At 37.1% G+C, this 23,121-nt stretch overlaps 1 protein-coding gene across 1 annotated transcript; it reads right to left on the reverse strand.

The window, feature by feature from the left end:
- Nucleotides 1-12,027: 12,027 nt before the first annotated feature.
- On the reverse strand, nt 12,028-21,218 carry LOC146157231 (uncharacterized). The gene is made up of 4 exons (XM_083387619.1): nt 19,187-21,218; nt 18,128-18,245; nt 13,758-13,872; nt 12,028-12,400 (listed from the first exon to the last, which is right to left on the reverse strand). The coding sequence occupies exons 1-4, from the start codon at nt 19,413-19,415 to the stop codon at nt 12,188-12,190; spliced, it is 675 nt and encodes a 224-aa protein (XP_083243745.1). The 5' UTR covers nt 19,416-21,218; the 3' UTR covers nt 12,028-12,187.
- Nucleotides 21,219-23,121: the final 1,903 nt, after the last annotated feature.

Below are 23,121 nucleotides of genomic sequence, written 5' to 3' on the forward strand. Positions count from 1 at the left end.
TTTAGAATTTAAAGCACAGATATACTCAGAGTGTTTTAGCGACTTTATCATAAAAACAAACATAGAAAGCGTCGGTAATGTCTTTGCATACTTACAACGATATGTTATCAATTTAACAAATCATTGTCGACAGCAGTTCCAAACAGGAGATTTGCAGGGTTGTTTTGTAAAGAAATTAAAAGTTTTAAAGAGATTCAAGATGTTATTTCTTCCCAATATCTTCCAATATGACGACAATTATAAAAAAAATATGCGATATAGTTTCAGGGGCATTGCGGCAGATAACACATTGGTCGGAGTCAGACCCCTTTAAAGCACTTTTCTTGCGTTTTAGTTTCCAGCCGCAAGAGCGCCCACTGCCGGGCGTGCTGCGACGCACGCGCGAGAGTTTCCGACGCGAGAACCGCCGCATGCAGGCGCTGTTGGAGGGATGGGAGAGCAGGACAGCTTCAAGCGGTTCGGCCGAACGGGCCAGAAGCCACGTGGAAAAACAGAGGATGGCCGCTCGTAGGAGGGCGCTGTCGAGTAAGTGTGTAGCAAAATCAGGCAGCTGTCGAATTTATATGGCAGTGGTTTTAATAATTGGTCACTGATTTTTACGGCGGTCCGCACGTGGAGTTATAGTTATTTAAAGGCCCGATTGTAAAGAAAAATACTGTTTTAATAAGTTTCTGATTCCTAGTTAGGGCATTTTTCTTGATTCGGCTGGGTGTTTAGTTGAGTATGATGTTTACCCACATTATATACATAGATAAATCAAGGGCAGATTGAATGCAAACTTTTGAAAGCTAAATAACACATTTGATATTCACTTAAATTGTAAGTTTTACGTCTTTTGATTTACCAGAGCACTTATTTAAATATATTCTGATTCGGCTGTTCTTATACGAATATTTTCCCTCGCTACATCAGCTCATTTGTTACATACTTAGAGAACCGAAGCATCTAAAAAAGTTTGCCTTTTTAACAAATAGACAAAGTAGTTTTCGCGTTGCCGCGTTCTAAATATAACCTTCAGTAAATTACAGCTGAGAGCGATCGATTTCTCCGCCTCGGCGACAAGTCAGCAGACAAGGAATTTCCTCCAAAGCTTCTCTCACGCAAAGAGAGGTACTTTTGATAAATTTGTTTCAATCGGTTGATTTAGCGCCATGTCTGTAGATGTGTCTATATGAAAAAATATTCCACCAATCATTTTGAACACTTTTAAAGTTTACAATAAATTGTTTAAGGTTCTAAACACTTACAATTTGTTATTTCTATAGCATGGGTGTTTGTAAAACCTAGAATATTAATGTTAAAATAAATATTCAACCAATCATTTCGAACACCACTCAATTTTAAATAAGCTATTATGTAACATTATAGACTCTTAAAATTTTTCATTATTATTTTTTCGCCCCAATTAATCTAGTGACGGACAGCTTGCAAGGATGCTGTACAATACATTAACAGTTACATTGTAGATTAGACTGATTAGACTATTTAGGGTGCAATATTATGGTTTTATTTTTTTAACGCGCTTTAAAAGTTTTGACTGAAACAAACAACCCTCAAAATGTAGATAGCATTTTGAACCTTTTTTTCACTTTATTCATTTTCAACATGGTTAGAATACACAGATTCTAAGTATATATACTGCTTTCTGTGATCTGCCTCAACAGCATATACTTGGAATTAGTGCCTTCTAACCATGTAGAGAACAATAAAGATATATTCGAAACTTTCAAACAGCTACCTACTTCTTTATGTACTTGGTATGCTTACTACGTCTAATTGAAACTCCAACCATTGTGGTTCGAACAACCCAATTGTCCAACCGACTGTTTTAACATCATTATTGCGCTCGGCAGATTATCCAGAACGTTACAGTTGGAAAGCAGTAAGGCGCCAGTCGACGGATCTAGTAAAACGAGACAGTCAACCAGCAGGATAAGGTACTAGATTGGCGTTTCTCCAACTTTTTTTTTGCTAGCCGTACACAAAAAGTTCGCGGCACACTTTACACAGAACAACTTATCTGCAACCAAAACTCGGAAAATTGATTTAATTTGCGGCAATGCCGTAAACATTGCGCTGTAGTACGTCAGCAGGCTTGATCACAGTACAACTACATACTCATGTGGATTCCGTGTCTAATTTACTAATTGCTGTTAAGGTTTCTATTTTGAGTTAATCACTACGATTATGCAGGAGATAAAAAGTTGTTATATTATTGGAAGTTTTTATATAACAACTTATTTGTCAACAATTTGTTTAAGGTCGCCCAAAAAGCAACCTAAAGAAAAACAAGCAACGGGTAACGTTACCTCTACCACATACACGTCATCAAGCAGTGATGACGTATACGAAAACACGTCACAAGTGGGACAGGATGTCGACCGCCAATCTCGGGCCAGGAAATCCGAAACCGTTGCCAACAGCACAATTGCCACGTCCTCAGGCCACGCAATGACGTCATTTCCGACAGAGAAGCGTGACGTTACAAAGGCGCAACGCGCTTCACAAGTGCTGCGGTCGACCGCGACGGCTTGGGTGGACTCGGAGGCTAGCGAAGTCTTGAGCGACAACGACGAATACGAGTTCTGGAACGGAGCCACTCCGCCGCCCGCCAGGTAGCGCCAGAGCGCAGCGGGGAGCGAGAGACTTTTGCTGAACTCTTATCAGTTTATCAGTTGCTGAACTGGCGCGTTCGTGCGATGTTGTGGGCGTTTTTCGTCGCGTGAAATAAAAAAAACTTTGTCGCCGAGCGCAAGGTTCGAAATAATGACTTATATAGGATGTTAGGCTAAACTGCATTGGAAAAAAGTGACCCAGAAAAATCGCTCATAGACACATGTCAAAGGGAGAAAAGGGGTTCATAGATATTTATCAAAACCTTTGCCGATCACAGCTTTGATTGGTCATTTCACAAATATATGTAACTAGACGAAAAAAACCCGGCGTTGTCCAGGCTAAAACCCTTCATACAATAAGCGCAACAAACGCTTATTGCAAAAGTTTCTTCCTTTTGCAATAAGCGCGGTATATTATGTGCATTCGTGCAATGCCCCGATTTTGCGTGGTTAAAAATGTATGAAGCCATCAGGCTGTTGATTGTTGATCACCATCGCATATTATGGTGTACCATTTCCGTGTAAGTGTAAACAAATGTGTAATTTAAATTGTAACGGAAATTAATATTTCGTATTGTGCATACAATGGGTCGGGTAAATCCCTTTCACAATTAAAGTAGGATGCGACCCCCGTGAAAGCAGCAACAATATTAGGCCCTACATATTGGGTAAGGCGCTGTGTTCATTATAAATTCGTATGTAAGATTCCATCAAGCTGATGTGAACAAAAAAAATGTAATATTCCATCAAGCTGTGGCCTCTTAACAACTATTACTTTTTATGCTGTAAATATGCTGTTGCTACCAGCAGGCATAATATATTTAAAATAGGTTCTTCTGGCATATATTTCTTTAATCAACGTTTTGGCTTACTATACGGCAAGCCTTCGTCAGGGACTGACACACAAAGCCAACAGGACGCACACAAAGAAAAAAGGAGATAAAAATGTGCGAGACGCGTTCAAAATACACAGCGATAAAACAACGTTCAAAATATAAAGCGATAAGACAACGCACAATTCAGTGGTTAACTTTTCGCACCTGTCGGTACGGCGCTGGAAACAAAACGTCCGCTGTGAAGTTCATCGTATCCGGCCTTTGTGGTATATGCCAGGATTCCCGAAACATACGTTTTCGGTAGTCGCTCTCTCTTGCAGCAACCATGCACCATATTTTTTTACGCACCTTATTCCCGTGATGTATATCGATAGGGAACCACTCACAAACGTCAAACGTTGAGTTGTAGCAACCATTGTTCGCATTGCGTGATATTGAAGCAAATACGTAATCACGGTGCCATACTGCGTCGTAAGAAAAATCGCGTTTGAAACTGAAAATTGGTAACTGTTAAAACCGCCGCAATAAATGCGATATTTTGCGAACTCTACCTAATTTTGCGCTGTAACATACTTCGAGAAGTTCTTAAACATAAAAGTCTTAAGTTGGAAACAGTAAAATATGTTTTTATTAAGGCAATATACTTAATTTGAATTCTATGTCCACGCAGGTAAATGCCCTTGAAAAAAGTTAGGGTTGTTCAGATTTCAAAATTGTTTGAAACGTTTAGCTAATCAGAGTTTTTCCATTGATTTGGACCTTAAAAATAGGATTTACAAAAAAATTATTGAAATTTGGTCACGATTTCGTACTCCTCAAAGCCCCCGAAGAGTATCGGTTAAATCATCAAAATATTGGAATTCCCTTACTGTGGAAACTTGCTTTATAGGCTGCATTGTAACCTAACGAAGGCAAAAAGTATTGTAAAATGTTATTTGTTATAGATCAACAACAAATATGCATATTTAACACTAAGAAGCATTGTAATTTAGCTAAATCAATTCTACAACTTGGTAGACTGTATCTTGCGGCCAGTCATAAACTGGAAGCCTCAACCAGTTTCCAGAGAGGGAAAATAAACCAGCACTCTTGACCAACCAAAACTATAATTTTGGTGCTTTCTGTTACTTTTGAACAAATCTCCGGCAATTCCTGGCAAAATTTACATGGCTTGGGTGTATCCTGAATTGTTCTGTTTAATGCCGCTTTTCTCTCTTTTTCCATAGTAGATGTTAACTGAACATAGAAATCATAATTTGAATACTCATTAATGGTTTGCAAAAACGCCAGGTCATGTATTTAATTATTATTATTGGACCATCGGAACCAATACTTGTTTTTAACCAAGCTGGAACATAAAAACAAGATAAAAAAACTAGTTGTTGCGCTCCAGCTGGTTTGCAAATTCTTGTTTCAGCCCATCTGTTTCATCCACATAGACATTATTTTAGCAGTATATGACCTGACTCATCCACCGAGCGCTGTGTGTAGCACCGGGTCAATACATGGCATCGTCCTCGAGATTTAGGCTTATTGGTTGCATCAGGGCGCTGATTTTTGATGTAAACTGTCAAACGCTACGCAATTTTCAAAAAAATTCACATAATTGACTCCATTTTCAGGATGTAATGGTCGATTGTAATTTACAAAGGCAAACTCTCTCGCTAACGTTGGGGAATGTTGGTCATTGTTTCTAATTGAGGGAAGCACTTTAATGGTTACAACGTTTTGGGGACATCGCTTTCGTCGATGTGTTGGTTACAATCAGTAGGTTTAAATATAACATCTTCGTACACGTAGAAAAATAAACCAACATATTTACTGCATACTATAATCCCTAAAGCATAACATTTTTTGCGAAATAAAGCAACATTATGCCCCCAAATGCTTAATGCAGTTTAAAGTTTTTGGTAAACGTAAAGCTGAGTTGGCAGTTTATCAACATTTTCCCAGTGAAGAAACTCCTTGACTTCTACCAGTTCGAGCACTTTGTCTTTTATCCACTCATCCAACATCTTCTGCAACTCGTCAATGTAGATGTCATCTCCGGCGTGTCTGTTCCTCAGGTTGAAGATCAGGAATCCGCCGCGTTTTACAACCTTCAGCATTCCCTGTGCGAATAACAAGTGACTTTGTACATTTTCATGTGTTTATTATAGGTTCTCTGGTGGTTCTAGCGAAAGCCAATTGTTTACTAACCTATAGGGGCAAAAGTGCCCTTTTCATGAAAAATGATATATTGCTTTCACAACGTTGAATATAATGCGACGGAAATCATAAAGGGGGTAGGGATTGAGCTACGGAAAAATGCAAAAAAATCGTAAAATGACATGCTTGACATTTGTCATACATTTTTGGTACCATTTTAAGCCAATCTAGAGGGCGTGGCCGCAAAGATTTTTCCGGGGAAATACCCCCGCACCCCCCTAATATTTCGGCTCGCTACGCTCGCTTGCGGTCTATGTTACCCTTACCAAAAAAGTCGCCCCCCTTGCCCTGCAATCGCCCCGGCGTCCCAGTTCAAGCCAATCACTGATAAAAAAAATCGAACATATAAATTTATAAACTCGTCCGACTATAACTAAAATAAACGATAAGACAACACGTAGCAATCTAATTGTTTTACGTTCAAAATTGAGATATTTATAGTCCTATTTTTACGAAAATATTAAAATAACACTTGATTTTAATCTAAGGGATTTCACAGAGAGTAAGAATATTTAAGCCCTAATATTACTGGTATCACGCCCGAAGATCACAAAATTGCATATTAATTTTAATAATGTTAGAATTCTTTCCGTGATTAGCCTACAGATTGTCATGTTTAGACTGATCTGAACCTACTCATAGTCAAGTCTTGTGAGGATATTCAATTTAGGTATGTACAGAAGTCTACATATGTTAGTTTCCTATCTAAACGTTAGTGCAAGCTCGACCTCACAGCTATAATAGGGTGACGTTATTGTTACTTTTCTTTCCTACAGTACAGACCTTAACGGATTGCATTGGCAGATGATTTGGATATAAGGATCCAATGGAGGTTACAGCATCGTACGAATTCTCACGAAATGGAAGGTCTTCTTCTATCCAATGACAAGTAATAGTCCTTTGATGAAACATTGTTTAAAAGTTATTTGTAAGTCAATGACAGGTTACAATATTAGGTGACACCATTATTAATATTTAAACAGAATAAAATTACCGTAAATTCAGTTCTTTTTTGCTTGCAATGTAGAGCATTTCCATGTTGGCGTCTATGACGTCGATTGACCCAACAAAATTTCCAGTCTTACGCAGATAAAATGCCACCGCTCCAGTTCCTGTAACATTAATAGTTTAGGGTAAGTGTTAGGAACAAGTACGAGTCAAAATTACAAAAACCTTTTCACGATGCTTTAATCAAACACTTGGCCCTTTAAATTGCACGAAATAAAATAAGTTTTTGCATCTTTCCATTCTTTTCATAATCAAAGCTTGGATGTAATTATTGTTTCAAAAATTGGATATTATTTAAATTTTGGCACAAAACTTTACCAAGATTTAGTACACAAATGCTAAGTACACTAGATCTTGTTTTGCTTAATCTTTAACGTGTCTCTCTATTATTAAAATCTAAAGTGGCAAAAAAATGCTCTTATTTTATCTTGACAAAACAGTTGGTGAAAGGATTTTAGAAATGTCCTTATTTAAATCACAATCCCATTTTACTTTGCCGTCAACCGAACTAATCCGAGAAAATAGATTCTAAGCTTAATACAGAATACCTAGATAGTTCTAAAGCACGAGGACCGACTATAATACCTGCCGCAACGTCCAAAATCGAGCTCGCTTTGCAATTTTTAATGTGATTCAAACAGACAAGAGCAGCTTCGCGGTGGCCCCAAAAGCCAAGGTCTGTAGATTTCTGGTCATACTTTTCAGCAAACGAGCTGTAAGCCGCTTGCACTTTTTCAACGGTGCTGATTGTCAGGGCGTTTTTGATACTTTGCGCTTCTAGGGCTGCTTCGTCGCTTTCCATCCTCAGAAAATGCCAATTAAGTTTTACTTGATTTCAATAGCCGTGCCTTTTGTGGGTAGTTATTTAAAAATTAATTCGTTATATTAATTTATAGTCCTTAAAAAGGTTAATAATTATTGCTTTCCGGGATAATTGCACTAAGAGCCATTTTTTGCCCAGCATTTTAAGCAAAAATTATTCCATGACAAACAAAGTGCGATTATCATTTGTGTGCAAAGTACACGCCCAACTTCAAAACTTTTCAATCTATTTAAAGGAGTACTCAAGGTTAGCGTTTGCGCGAATAGCGCAATTGTTATTTTAATACATATTTATGTTATCAAATTTTGTCAAACTGTACGAACTCAGTTTGATGGCATCCAAGTCTGCACAGTGTCATGTTGTTTTGGGTTGGACTGGACATTTGCTTTAACGTTTTGAATATCTTAGTAGACCCGAATTGCAATTTAGCCTCGAATCATGGCCTAAACATATGAAACAATTTATAACATGGGCTTTGCTCTACGGCTCTTTTGTGTAGACTAATGGCTAGTCTGTTTTTTAATAACTTTTTGAAGTTCAGTTAGTTTTTACAGGTTAAAAAGTCTCTGTCTACGATTGTTTTTTTAGTGTTTACTAAATTATGTTAAGATTTACATGACGTTTTAGTTTCCGGGAAACTAACTTGAATAGTACGTAACATGGCGATGGCTTCCACTGGTTTGATCTTTACTTTTATTTGTTAAAACGACTTGATTTATTGTGCAAATAGTTAGACTCGGTCTTCAGTAATATAAAAACGACTCTTAAAATTGCTAGGAGCTAAAGGCTGACAAAAACTGCTTAATTGTGGCAAGCGTCTTTGGCGACCATATAAATTTGTTAAAAAATGTCGAACGCCAATTCACTGACGCGTCTAAACGCAAACATTAGAGCTAATAAAAAAGGGGTTGCCTCTCTCGGTCATATCTCGATAAGCATAATGTATAAGTAATAAACTGCGTCTTGCGATAGTAAGGTTTTGATGAGGCCATTGACTCAGAGCTGTTAGGAAGTTAATGTTGTGGTACAACGCTTAGTCATCACTAAAATACAGACGATAATAATGAATGCTTTCATAACGCGGTTTTAGTGCATTGAAGCTTTAAATACACAATCCTGTTTCGCGTAGCAAAATCTAAACAAGCAATCTTTAAATTTACATAATACTTACCTATAGGGAATTGTGGGTACGTGACATTTTTAATCCTAGAAAACCCGTGTTTTGCACAAAAGTTTCGAGGTCCAATCCGCTATTAAATATACCTCATAACAAGAGCGGTTATTTCTTGACCTAAAAATGAGAATTTTTGACTTAAAAACTTAAAATTTTGAACTAAAAATAATTGTTTTGACAAACTTTGACCTATTAAAAACATATTGATTTAAACAACATATTGTTGTAGGAAGTACTGCATTAAACACGGTTAAGATGATTCACTGACTACCGGTCGAACACAAATCAGTTATTTTTTTTGGTTTATGCAAAACTCATGAAAATGCTCAGTTGATTTAAAAATTACAAACAAACAAGACGCCGGTTGTTTTAGAAAAATGTTGTGAATAGTTGAAATACAACGTAAGTTATTTAAGAAAATTAACGAAAACCTGATTATTGAACTAGGAACTGGGATAATTGCAAATCACAATCGACAAAAAAAAGCAAAAAGCAAACACTGTTCAATGCATTTATCCAAATCAGTTACACACATCTGAGCCTAATGCGATAAACTAGGCCTTAATTGATAATTCTGCAAGCTCGTGTAAAGGCCTATTGCTCTATATAGACCAAGGGTTCTCAACCTTTTTACGATCTCCTACCACTTGGACGCTCTGTACTGCCACGCGTACCACTTCTTTTAGAAGAGTGGTTCTTAACTTTTTTCTACCGCGCCCCCTTTGGTAATTGTCCTGTGCCTTGCGCGACACTTAAATATTAAACAATAGTACACTAAAGAGATTCGGTATTTTTCAAATACATATCAATCAGACAGCATAAAAATAGAAAAGTTGACTCCTCGTGGCGCGAAGCGCAAACAAATTGCGTTTTTTTTGGTTTGTATTGGCTAAACTTTAATTTGGGAGACACACAAAAGTTACTCGTGCTCGATATATTGGTTTACACGAGCTGATTTTGACAGACATGTTGTAAAAAATTAAAACAGTGCGATAATCGTGTTTTTACAAATATGATGACATACAATGCATAGGCTATTAACTGCAAAAAACATTAATATTGGCGCAAAAAAGTCTGATTTTCCCCAAATTAGTGATGCGCAAAAAAGTAGTTCGTATAGTTTGCGCGAAGCGCGAAATGTTTTGGTAGTTTTGTTGTAAAAATTGACAAAATGCAGTTTCTGGAGAGGGCACTTGCCTCCCCCACCCCTGGAATTTCAAAATGCGATTATTAGTATTTCGTTATAAGTGTTATATGTATTACTTATGAAGGTTAAAAATATTATACATTATCCATTGCCCCCAGTGGCGTATCCAGGTGGGCGGGAGTTCTTACCCCCTTTTTGTAAGTGATATTATCGTTTTTTTGTTCATTTTTGTCATGGTTTAACAAACTGTTCGAAGTGGCGTGCTTTTTAAGTTATTGGTCACGCGTCTTAATCTAATGCGAAACCAAAATCGAGCGCAAAACGCCGTTTTTCGTCTTTTGTTCGGTCGACCGTAAACGCTGGGAGTTTTTCTCTTTCGGTATTTGTTTAGGTTGACTGATTAGTGATTAGCAAGTGTGTATTCGACAATTGTTAACGCTAAGTCACACCTTCTTTCTTTTTACTTGCTGTTCGGTCTCTGCGCTAATATCCGATGTTGGTGTTGCATCGACATTTGCTTAATAACTGAAGCAGATTCTTAAAAGGAGGTATAATGGTGACTGTCGTGCGCGTTTAAAAGTCTCCATTTTTAAGTAATGATGGTTAACGCAAAAGAAAATTAAGCTTATTAAGCATACTCTAAGACCACGTGCTAAGTGTGCAATGGACACAAATTATTTCCCCTCAACCGCAGCTTGTAATTTACACACACAGCTCGGCGCAGATGTTGCGCTAATCGTGGCATAATAACACCCGGAAAAACGATCTTCTTTTATTATTGCAGGTGGGATGAAAGACGTGCTTGTAAGTTAGCGCTCGTTCCGTTCATGGAACTTGAAACCTGCGCTGCTGACAGTCGAATTATGTGTGATTCTACCACAATTAATCACACATATTTCACGGTCTTGGTTGTTTTTTTACCTGAAGTTAACGATTGTACGCCGTGGTTTCGCAGCGGGCGCCTGACAGGATTGTCGCACGTGCTCGCTTTTGCTGGACGTATTTGGCTGTTTCTGATTAGTTTTTTTATCACGTCTTGCAATCACCATTCTATGACGTCATACTGTCACTGTTTTATGACGTCATTATTCATTAACGTCAAACGAAGAATAGGGGAATTCCCTAAGTTGAAAATTCAGGACCCCTCCTGTTTGATTTTCTGCTTACGCCCCTGATTGACCCCCTGGAAAATTTTCTGCGGGCGCCCCTGCTTCAAAGGTATTTTTTCCTTTAAAAATCGTCAGTATTTGCTTTAGCGTTCGGAAATTTAGTTACCCCTAGTAACTAAATCTAGCATTGAACGCCACCAATACCACTTCAGTATCAAACAAGAAGCAATATTAAAAATTTCGATATGATCGCATATCCCTATACTTACACCTAGGCTATTTGCTAAAGGGGATAAATAATGCTTTTGCAGACGGAGTTGTTTACCGATTTCCTAATATTTATTCGACAAAAGTGATAAGAATAAGGCAATTCCCCTATTTCCTTATTTAATCTTACATTTTATTCTGTCAACCAAAATAAAACATTAATCAATTTCGCAAACACTTTTATTTCGTTTCAACTAAAGCATTTAGACTAGAATGTAGTGATCTCTTGCTGTGCAATATCTCTCAATATGCTGATAATATAGGTCTTAACTTTGGCTTAGTGTTATATCATCTGCTACTGTACCTATTGTAATGATCCGCAATTCAACGAACCTATATTTGAACCTGTAAATATTTTATATCAGGAACAATCTAATCGCTTTTGAATACGGAACTCAATTTTTTACCATGTAATAAACATTTTACTGCAGTTTGACTTAACAGGGCTACGGAGTCCGACTCGTGACTCGAGTAAGAGTGCGGAAAACGAGTCCCGAGTCCGAATTCCGAATTTTGAAATTTATAAGTAAATTGTAAAAGTGTAATAGCAAATTGTTAATAAAGATCAGGTTTATTTTTTGGCCAGGATCAGACTCGTTTTTTTTTACCAACTCCACAGATTAATATAATGTTCATTGTCCATACATATACCTTAATGTATTACATCGTTTATTTATCCTTGTGATCGAATTGGTACCTGAGACCTATTATCCTTAAATACTGTTTGTTTTTTCGGAATACCGTGATGCATTTTCCCAGTTCAACAATACAAAAAGTGTTCCAATTCATACGATTTGTTGTATGCGACTATTTTGTGGGAAACCAAGTTGTTGGGCAAAAATTGGAAAATGTTGAGTTTTTTATTGACAGCAAATCCTTCGCAAAACGATCATGAACCAATAGGTTTAAATTAAACAGCCGCAAAAAAGTGTGAAAATAAAAAAAAAATATTGTACTATAATAACAACATTTTTTAACCAGGTACAGCAATATTGTGCCTTTAGAGTTTGCGATAAACGTAGAGTTGAGTTAGCAAGTCGTCCACATTTCCCAAATGAAGCAATTCCTTGACTTCAACCAGCTCGAGAACTTTTTCTCTTATCCACTCATCCACCATCTCCTGCAACTCTCCAATGTAGATGTCATCTCCGGCGTGTCTGTTCCTCAGGTTGAAGATCAGGAATCCACCGCGTTTCACAACCTTCAGCATTCCCTGTGCGTATAACAAGGGACTTTGTAGATTTGTATGTGTTTATAGGTGTTCTTGGTTTCAAGGCTCTGGTGGCTCTGGCAAAAGCCAATTGTTTACCCATATATATATATTACCATCTTTGCCGGTAATTATAAGCGAAAGCTTTACCCGGCCCGAAAGAGCCAGCCATTTTCCACCGTCACCTATTTATATCCAAATCGAATCTTAAAGGAGATAAAAGCATAAACCGCTGTCGTGCATCTTATCACTTTGCTCATGTCACCTCATTCTTAACCGTTTTAAAAGACATAAAAAACTATTAAGTTAGAAAATTATGTACAGCGCTCTTAGACATTTCAAGGATTATGTGGTGACGAGGGTTGGTTCGTAGCCCGATGCCAAGTGGCGGTATCGGTATTCGTCCGATACTACGGTGGTCGGAGGTATCGGTGCTTCATCAATCGGATAACAATTGCGACACAGGCCTCTATAGCTTATCATGAAACAAAATTGACTGTGTACTGTAAAGCATTGCTATGGCGTCCGCTATCAAAGCATATAGATAAGGGATTAAGTGTCACCCAACTGATCAGGACTTGACAACTTTTGCATCATGTTATAAATTGTTGTGTACGGTTCGGGTCCCCTAACTTTTGCTTAACGATACACTCGCTTTGGGATACACAAAAATAATACAAAAGTTTAAAGCTTACTTTAAAAAAAGGACCTGTGTTAAACAAAACTTATTGTATCACTAACAGATACAAAGTTTAAAAAATTGTGTGCAATATTTTCACTTTTAATAATTCATTTTTCACTTTTTTGAAATGACTTGAAAATCATTTTACCAAAACTTCTTAAGTCAAGTCAAAACACTGACTTCAGTGCACTTAAGTCCAGTCATCGACTTAAAGCATTACAACACTACTTTACATAGATCACTGTGAGAACCATTGTTGTAAATTGTCCGACTCTTTATCACCGAATTCATACACAACCCATTAGACTGTTTCACTAGGACGGCTGGAATTAAGATTTCCCAAAGAGTACAAGAAGATTTAAGCCCTCATATTACTGATAGCACGCTAATTGTGGTAGAGACACGCTAATTGTGGTATTAAGACGTTTCGATACGAACTCGTATCATATTTAGTTAAGGTGACTGAGAAGTAAATTAAGCATCACTTATAAAAGATCCGTGCATATTGTGGCAAAATTTAATAGGTTTTAGAATTCTTGCCGTGACAACAGATTACCACCTTTAGACTGAACTGAACCTAATCATAGTTAAGTCTTCTGAGGCTATTAAATTTAGGTATCTAAGTCTACACCATGGACTTGACTTCTATTTTTTTTTCCAACAGTAAACTACGCAGACCTTAACGGATTGCATTGGCAGATGGTTTGGAAACAAGGCTCCAATGGAGGTTACAGCATCGTACGAATTCTCACGGAATGGAAGGTCTTCATCTATCCAATGACAACTAATAGTCCTGTGATGAAATATTGTTTAAATTTGATATTTTTAGCACAAAAATACAATAAGACCTAAAAAGCAACAACACCTAAAGTAGAAATATGTAAAAAACATAGTATTAAAACCAACGACAAAATCAAGGCAAAAACGCAGTAATATCCCGTACAAGTACAGAAGAAGATCAAAATCGCCTAAATAAGACTTAAATCTGTCGGGAAATGTCCTAAATTCATCGGAATAAAGCCCAAATGGCCGAATAACGCCTGAAACTATAGATCAGACTTGGGCAAACTATGGCCCGCGGGCTGATCCGGCCCGCCGAGCAATATAATCCGGCCCGCGGCTCATTTACAGTAGAATTTTAACATATTTTTCTTGATTTTAAAATATTTTATTGAATACTTAAGATATTCTCACCTATTCCTGTTCTTTCCAGCTTGTCTAAACAAGGATATTTAAAGAGGAAATCACAAGTTGTAATATGTGTAGTTGAGGTACCCTTTTCTTACACGGCCCGCTTAAACATTTTTTTATTCTCATGCGTCCCGCTCTCAAAAATAATTGCCCACCCCTGGTGTAGAGAGTAGCCTATGGGGCAATCAGGGGCCGTCGGTCTGGCATCGGCCGCTTTGATGTCGACGTTTTGATAACCTAGTTTGGCCGGTTATTGGTGGGTAAACGGGTGGGGTTAGAAAATGGGTTAGGGTTAAAATTATTATGGGAGTTAGTGATCTAATTAGGTTTGGGGTTAGGTAAAGTGTTGTTTAGGCCCGATTCTGACCATTTAGGTCTTATTTCCGCTTTTCCACGGTCGCGCGCTCGACTTATCGCAAACCTCCCAACGGAACCGCACACAACTTTTTTTCAAGCGCAATTAACTGCTTGGTCATGAAAAATCAAATTAGGTATTTGCCTTAACGTGTGCAACGCCAAGTAAAGACTTATGTTTAATAATGACATATTTAGGCAGAGTTTGCAAAATATCGCGTTTGTTATCGCAGTTTGAACAGTAAGCAATATATATTTTCAACGGGTTACGGGTTTGCCTGACGTTGGACGCAGCTTAATTTGGTGTTTAGTGCAGACGTAACATACACTGTATACTACACATACTTTGAATAACATCAAGACTCCTACAAAGTTTATACTTTTATATTCAATAGGTTTTTGTAGTTAGTTTAACCAGTAAAAGACAGGGAGTCGAACCGTTTGACTTTTCCGGTTCAGGTTCGGTTCGGGTTCAAGAATTTTTTCGGAATCCGGTTCAGTTCCGGTTTCGGTTCGGAGGAATTTAAAAGTTCCGGTTCAGCTCCGGTTCGACCATCGCTATTTCAAACCGGTTCATAAAGTTCCGGTTCAGATAGAATATATAATTTGCGTTAAATCTCAAAATGTGGGTCGATAAATGTAGAGAATAATGTTTGAATTGTAAGTCATTTAATCTAAGTTACGTGACTTATTAAAAAAACAGCAACTCATTATTCAAATATCTAAAAAATAAAAAATAAACGATTTTTTCATTCAATATTCATATTTTTTTCATAAAATTTCGAACATGGCGTAACTTGACTCTGTAAAATAGAAGTTGTGACGTCATGCAGGAGCGAACCGCTTTTATTTACAGGTTCGGGTTCGGTTAAGGTTCAGGTACTTTCAAATGATTCGGTTCAGTTCCGGTTCGGCTCCTTAAAATCTTATAAAAACCGGTTCAGGTTTGGTTACGGTTCGGATAAAATTGACCCAAAACCGGTTCATAAAGTTCCGGTTCGGTTCCGGTTCGACTCCCTGGTAAAAGATAGTCGTATCAGCGAAAAACTTTTTTTCAAGCGCAATTACCTGCCTGGACATAAAAAATCAAATTAAGTATATTGCCTTTGTTTAACCACGTAAAAGATAATCCAAGAGAATTTTTGCGCCGGACGGTTATACGTCTGTGGCAACATGTTCGCCAGAAGCAGAAAATGCAACATCGCTCACACTGCTCCCTCTTAAGCGAAAAGCTGGCTATCATAAGGGCCGGCGATAACCCACTGTGAGTCAGATCGCCCGTTCGGTCGCTGCCTGAGCAACGTCGTCGCCGTCGCCTAACAAAAAGACCGGCGACTCCACTGGAGCGCGCGCGACATATCATAAAACTATTCTACCGCTCAAAACTTTTTTCAATTACCTGCGTGGACATAAATTTTTTAGAAAGGTATATTGCCCTAATGAAAAAATAATTTCGATGTTTTCAATTTAAAAATTTTAGGTTTATGCACTGCTTGAAGTATGTTATCGCGCAAAATTTAGGTAGAGTTCACAAAATATCGCATTTAAAGCGGCTCTTTTATGTAACCAATTTTCAGTTTCAAACGAGATTTTGCTTACGTTGGACGCAATGTATTACCGGGATTACTTGCTTGAATTATGTTACGAACAATCGCTGCTACAACTTAAGGTTTTACGTTTGTGAATGGTTCCCTATCGATATATGTCATATATGTTTAACAGTCATGCAGATAATTGCGATAATTTATATCCGATTAAATCGATATACATATAACAAAACTCCGTTCCGTTAGAGCTGATTGGATTAGCGCCTATTAACTAAACCAGGGGTCGGCAACCTACGGCCCGCCGCCTCTTTGACAAATTAGATACGAGTCCATTTCACATACTTGTTGACTATTTTAACAAGTGCAAAAAATTTTCGCCCTGCGCGCGAATTTCACCTATAGTTCAGCGCTTTATTGCCGTTGCGCCGTGGAAGGCCGCCAAATGCGTAACTGATAAAAGGAAAACGTATTCAAAATGTTGGACATATTTTTTTTAACAATATTTTTCTGCAATTTTTTATTAAAAACTTGCAAGAAATTTAAAAGAAATGCCAGTATACTCAAAAAAATCGCGCTCGCTTCGCTCGCAAGGTGTGCCTTCCCTTAAAAATGTTAACAATCACTTAGCTAGATTAACGTTAAATGTTATCGCGTTTCCTCAAAGTAGTTTCATTACACTTTTCATTAGTAGTATCGTAGTGTGGATGACGACGTGTAAATTTTAAATAAAACAAACGCTTTTTCCCGCTTTGCCCCAACACTTTACTTCCACCACGTAATTAAACACGTTTTTAAGTGTAAAAACGATCCGATGCCCCGCTGATTCACTGTTGTTCTTACATTAAAATAACACAATTCTTAGTTATCATTTTGTGCGGCCCGCAGAGATCTTTCTGAGTTGATTTTGGCCCGCGACTAGAAATAGGTTGCCGACCCCTGAAACTAAACCCCCATGATGTGGAGCCGGTGTTGCCATTACAACACTGGCTGTATCCTTAAAAGATTTTATTTTAAATGTGTATTTCAAAGATTTACTCTAAACACAATACTGAACATTACCAATCGCTTACATGCTAAATTGCCACAAGTAATTTTTAAATCATCGGTTATAAAGCGTGAAATGAGCACACTGACAGGTTTTGGGTCAAATGCCCACCCGAGAACGATTTGGCATTTTAAAACGAGATTTTCTTTATTTGAACTTAGTTTGGTATCTACCGGGATTACGTTTTGGTTGAATTTTGCGCAATTCGAACAATCGTTGCTACGACTTAAGCTTTATTGTGTTAGTGATTGCTGATCGGTATATGTCACGGGTTTCCGTTACGTAAAAGGTTGTGTGTGTAGTCGTTCATTTAAACCAAACACACAACTGTTACAACGCAAGTTGTAATGTACAATAGTGATGAAGAGCGCACAGCATGATGGATTTACTTTCAAACAGAGCCTTAAAGTGTAGGGACCACCGCGGCTGCCAGTGTCAAATTGCTGTTTTACTGTTATAAGCTATCCGGTCATTGTGAAACAAAATAAAGACATAATATGAAATTTCCCTTACCGAACGTGTAGCTTCAAGCAGCGCAACGATTTGAGAAATTAAATGTTTTACCACTTTACACACTATTTTCGCACTACTTAGCACTCTAGCCAGGATATTATACTTTCCGTAACATTACTTTTTAATAACATGGTAAATTGCCTTTTTTAATCATCGGCAATAACACGCGGCCCAAGCAAAGTACGCAGGGTACAACATAATATGCAATAGTTTATGAGGCCACAGCTTGATGGAATCTTACATTTTGTTTAACCTATACTCGAGAATGATTTGACCCGGAGAATACGCACTTGTTATGGACACAGCGCCTTTGCCAATATTTAGGGCCTAATATTGTTTCACAAGGACCGCATCCTATAAGGTGACACCATTATTATTATTTAAACAGAAAAATATACCGTATATCCAATTCTTTTTTGCTTGCAACGTAAAGCATTTCCATGTTGGCGTCCGTAATGTCAATTGAACCCACAAAGTGTCCCGTCTTACGCAAATAAAACGCCACCGCTCCAGTTCCTGTAACATTATTAGTTTTGGGTAGATGTCGGTGTTAGAAAAAAAAACGAGTGAAAACCATGAAAAAAAAAACTTTACTTGATTCTTTATCAAACACTTAACCCTCTACTTTGCACGAAATAAAACAAGTTTTTGCAACTTTGAATTCTTTTTCGAATCTTGGATGTAATTTTTTAATTCGAATCTTGGATGTAATTTCTGTTTTAAGAAAGAGGATATTATTTAATGTTTGAAGCAAAATTTTAACAAGGTTTAGTACACAAATGCTGAGTACGATAGATCTTGTTTTGCCTAATCACAAAAACAATCTTCAACGTGTCATTCTATTATTAATATAATCTAAAGTGGCAAACAATTCTCCTATTTTTTCTTGTTGATTATGTTGGTATAGGTAGAAAGGATTTTCAGAAGTGTCATTAATCCAAACGCAATCTTAGTTTACTTTGCTGCCAACCGAAATAATCCTAGAGAATAAGTTCCAACGTGAAAACGTAATATCTATATCGTGGGAGGGCTCATGTATTCAATGGAAGAGCCATTTGCAAAAATATAAGTACCAGGGAGCCTTAAAATTATTTCAATACAAATACGGTAAATAAAGTAAGCTCAGCAATAACTAACACAATAATAATAACGGTAATAACAAAATAATACGCACAATATTTATCATTATCAGTATTTTGGTTGATTTGCTAATCTCTGCAACCTTAGCAATTAAATTGCGTTTTCGGATTCTATGTCTAATGTTACGGCATAAACGAAATGCTAACCTAAAGAAAAAAACGAAAAAGAGAGAAACTCAAACGTTCTAAAACAGTACTCTTGGTAGCCTTCACAAAATTTTTTTTTAATTTTATGATTCGAAGATAAGAGCCACGCGAGCCGCAGTTTGCCCACCCCTGATTTATATAGTCGCAGAAAACAAGGGCCGATTATATTACCTGCCGCAACATCCAAAATCGAGCTCGCTTTGCAATTTTTGATGTGATTCAAACAGACAAGAGCAGCTTCGCGTTGTACACGAACGCCAAGGTCTATAGCTTCATGGTCGTAGTTTGCAGCACACGAGCTGTAGGCCGCTTGCACTTGTTCAACGGTGCTGGCGGTCACCTGGTTTTCGCAACTTTCGAAGGCTTTCAAAGCTGCTCCGTTGCCCTTGCTTTCCATCATCAGAAATTGCTAATTGGGGTTTATTTGGTTTCTATAGCAGTGCTTTTTGTGGGTTGTTATTCGTAAAATGATTCGTTATATTAGTTTATTTTTTTTGGAAAATACTGTTAAATAATTATTTCTTCCAAGGATAATGGTACTAAGGAGCCACTTTTTGCCCAGTATTTTTAAACAAAAGTATAATATGCGAACAAAGTGCGGTATTCATGTGTGTGCAAAGTACACGTCCAACCTTATAATTTATCAGTCTATTTAGAGGAGGACTCAAGTTTTGCGTTTTGCCCGAATGGCGCAATTTGTATTTTAATATATTTAGACTCTATCCAGTAGCACTCACACATGGATACGATATGGCACAGCTGCTTCCTTCTATACCGGTATCCTGTTTTTTTCGACGTTTCTCTATTATGTAATTTGTAATAATTTAAAAAAGATCTCATCATATTTGAAATTAAATATTTTACAATATAATAACTGTACTTTCTACAGGTTTTGTAATTTGTTTTATCGTTTTTTTTTTTCAAGCCATGCAGATTCAGTTTGATAGCATCCAAGTCAGCAATAGTGCCATGTGCTTTAAACAAGATTAAACATTTTTAGTTGGACATTTGTTTCAAAGTTTTGAACATTTTAGTAGACCCGAATTGGACTTTAGCCTCGAAACATTAAATTGACATATGAAATAAGTTAAAACATGTGCTTTTCTTCAAGGTAGGCTATAATGGACCTAATAAAAAATGGCACGCAAGCCCTCCAAAAATACAGCCAATTGTCAAATTTGCTAAATTTGTTATACAGCCAATTGTGATTGTTTATTCACAATACAAAACAATCCCAGCATTTACGACAACAAACAATGACTTATCGTGCTAAACTTTGGCGCGGGAAGAATTTATAAGATAAAAATTGTCACGTCGGCATGTTTGAGTTGGACAACCCTGGGCTATTTTTGTTGACTAATTCTTTAGGCCGTTTCCTTAAAAGTCCCTGACTGTGATTGTTTTTTGATTTTTATTAAATTATGTTGGGAATTACATGAAGTTTAAGTTTCCGATAAAAACAACCTGGACAGTACATAACATGTCAATTGCTTTGACTGGTTTGATCCTTACTTTCTTTTTATTAAAACGACCTAAAACTTGATTTATTGTGCAGTTTATTGAATTCGGTGTGAAGTAATGTAGAAAAGCCTCGTTAAATTTACTAGAGCTAAACCTTGACAAAACTTCTTAATTGTGGCAACGGCTTAGGTGACCAGCTGACCATATAAATGTTATTTTCCAGGAAGTATTAGTGAGCCGTTATAAAAAGGATTATTTACCACGGTTACTTTAAAGTATATATTTATCAATTTCACAAATTTTGAAAATTTAATAAACTGCCGCAGAAATATGTAGACGTGGAGCATAATAAATAAATTTGAAATTGATTATGCTATTTGCCTCATGTTGTGTTTTCTTTCGAAAAGTTAAGTTCGGAAAACTGGGTTGCCAAAGCGTCGCTTTCATACCTACGCCTAAAACTTGAGTCGCCGTCACTTACAGCTATAAATGACAGCACAAATTTCACCGAGCCGTCGCCATTTGTAATTCCAAAGATGTAGGCCTATAATTTGTATATATCTAAAGTTATCAAATTAGGCGTTTTACACAAAATAACTTCTTAATCTCTAAACTAATTTTTTTTAATCTGACTATAATTGTGCAAAGCTGAAAAGTTACAGTTTAAATGAAAATCAAGATCGCTCATGAAATTTTAGTGGTAGTCTGTAACGGAACTGATCCCTTCTCGTTTGATCAGGACGCTTGGCTTCAATATTTAAGTGCTCGGTGAATGGCGTGGAGACAATAAAACCCGAAACTAAAGTTTTGCCTTTTGTGTATGCGTCGTGTCGGTTGACTTAGCGAGCAACCACCGTTTTGTTTGTGGTCTGTTAACTTTGTTGTGTACTGTATTGCTCATCACCGGTTTTCTTTCATAAGCAAAACGAACATACGGTTGTTAAACTTATATAAAAGTGTTTCTCAACATTCGTCACGCCCTATACTTTATTTATTTTTTTTTTTGTATAAAAGCCGAAATGCAGAAGCAAAGTTTAAACTCAGTCGTTACAGCATTCACCGCACCCTTGACAATCTTTTTAAACCAGGCGTCTTGGCAACATACGTAAAATAATTTTGACTTACTTATGCGAGGCACATCGCTAAAACATTTTCATCTTTCTATTTAGATTCGAACAAAGCTTTAAATTTACTCGTTTAAGTTAGTAAAAGAAAAAAAGTTTATAGATGCTTTTCAACAACAGAATCTTGCGCTCTAACAGAACAGTTATATAAAGACTCATTATAATTTGTTTTATAATAAACTACCACCCGCACAGCTTCGATGAAAATCAGCCAGCGGATGTTAACAACGTAAAATATGAAGTTTGCCAGTAGAATGGCATCTTCAGTTTTTCTGTACGAAAAATATAGCAAAATATAAACTAAATCAACAAAATACATACAAAACTAACACTGATTAAATCATGCTCCATGTAACACCAGCCCCCGAAGTAGGAACGATGTTGCGCCCTATAATATCAACCCAGGACCACTAAAGAAACATCCCAGAGGAAAGCAATATGTAAATAAGTAACTTAACAAAAACAAAGACAAAAAGGGGTGCATAACGACCATAGGGGGTAAGATAACAGACCAGCAAAAACAACAAAACTCGAAATGTTTGTTCGCAAAGGTAAACGCCAAGGTTAATCATACATTCAGTTAAGCATTAGTTTTTCTTTTTAGTTATTCACAGCACTTTTCAGAGTTTCAAGTCGTCCTAATGTCAAACGTGTATGATTTTTCCCTTTTTACAACACCTCGACTGACGTAGGCTACCACTAACCGTATTAAAACTTTTGGATATTAAAGGTTTGTTAAAGTTCTCGCACAACATTAAATCCTAAACATAAACTGGTTATTTCGATTAGGTTCCCAGCAAAAGTCAATGCTTTGATAGCAGTAGGAAACAGTGGACGAAGACACCACTATATGAATGCTATTTGTTTTACCATATTAGGCCTACCAAAGAGGAAGTCAATGCGAGACAATTCCAAGTGGCAGTTGAGAGGGATACAGAGCTCAACCGACATAGGTAGCTTCCTGTTACTATTCGGTTTACTGTTGGCAACAATTCATGCCGTTACTCAAGGTTTCTGAATTTAGTTTATGCACTTTTTTAGCCTAATTTTACCCAGAAAAACGGGGTTAGGTAAAAATATTGAGAACGTCTACTAAACAAAAGTTTTGCCAATTTTTAACCAAACTAAAGAAATTTATTTACTATTCGATGGATGCTTTATGTTTTATAGTTTTTTTAATTCCTACGATTACCTTTAGAACTTGAGAAAATAAAAGTTTAACTACGAAATCAATTTGTTCAGCTTTATCCTTAAAACGGTCTTTATCAACGTTGGAGCACATCAGGAATCCAAACTTGATAAAGTGAGGCGTGACAAAAGTTGAGAAACACCGTTATAAAAGTTTAACAACCGTATGTTTGTTTTGCATCTGAAAGAACACCGGTGGTGCGAAATATAGTACACTACAAAGTTAACAGACCACAAATAAAACAAAACGGAGGTTGTTAGCAAAGGCAACCGCCACGATCCCATGAACAAAAGGCGAAACTTTAGATTCTCGTATTCGCTTCTTTTCGGCTT

The sequence above is a fragment of the Ascidiella aspersa genome, chromosome 4 (genome assembly GCF_963924565.1).
Source record: "Ascidiella aspersa chromosome 4, kaAscAspe10.2, whole genome shotgun sequence".
NCBI lineage: Eukaryota > Metazoa > Chordata > Ascidiacea > Phlebobranchia > Ascidiidae > Ascidiella > Ascidiella aspersa.

Bases quoted from the DNA above. Each gene is read 5' to 3' on its own strand.
- LOC146157231 (XM_083387619.1), bottom strand. From the start codon at position 19,415: ATGATGGAAAGCAAGGGCAACGGAGCAGCTTTGAAAGCCTTCGAAAGT. The intron at 13,873-18,127 runs GTATATTTTTCT...ATTTCATCACAG, and splicing joins AAAAAAGAATTGGATATACG to GACTATTAGTTGTCATTGGA. The intron at 12,401-13,757 runs GTCTGCGTAGTT...TTATACGCACAG, and splicing joins TGCCAATGCAATCCGTTAAG to GGAATGCTGAAGGTTGTGAA.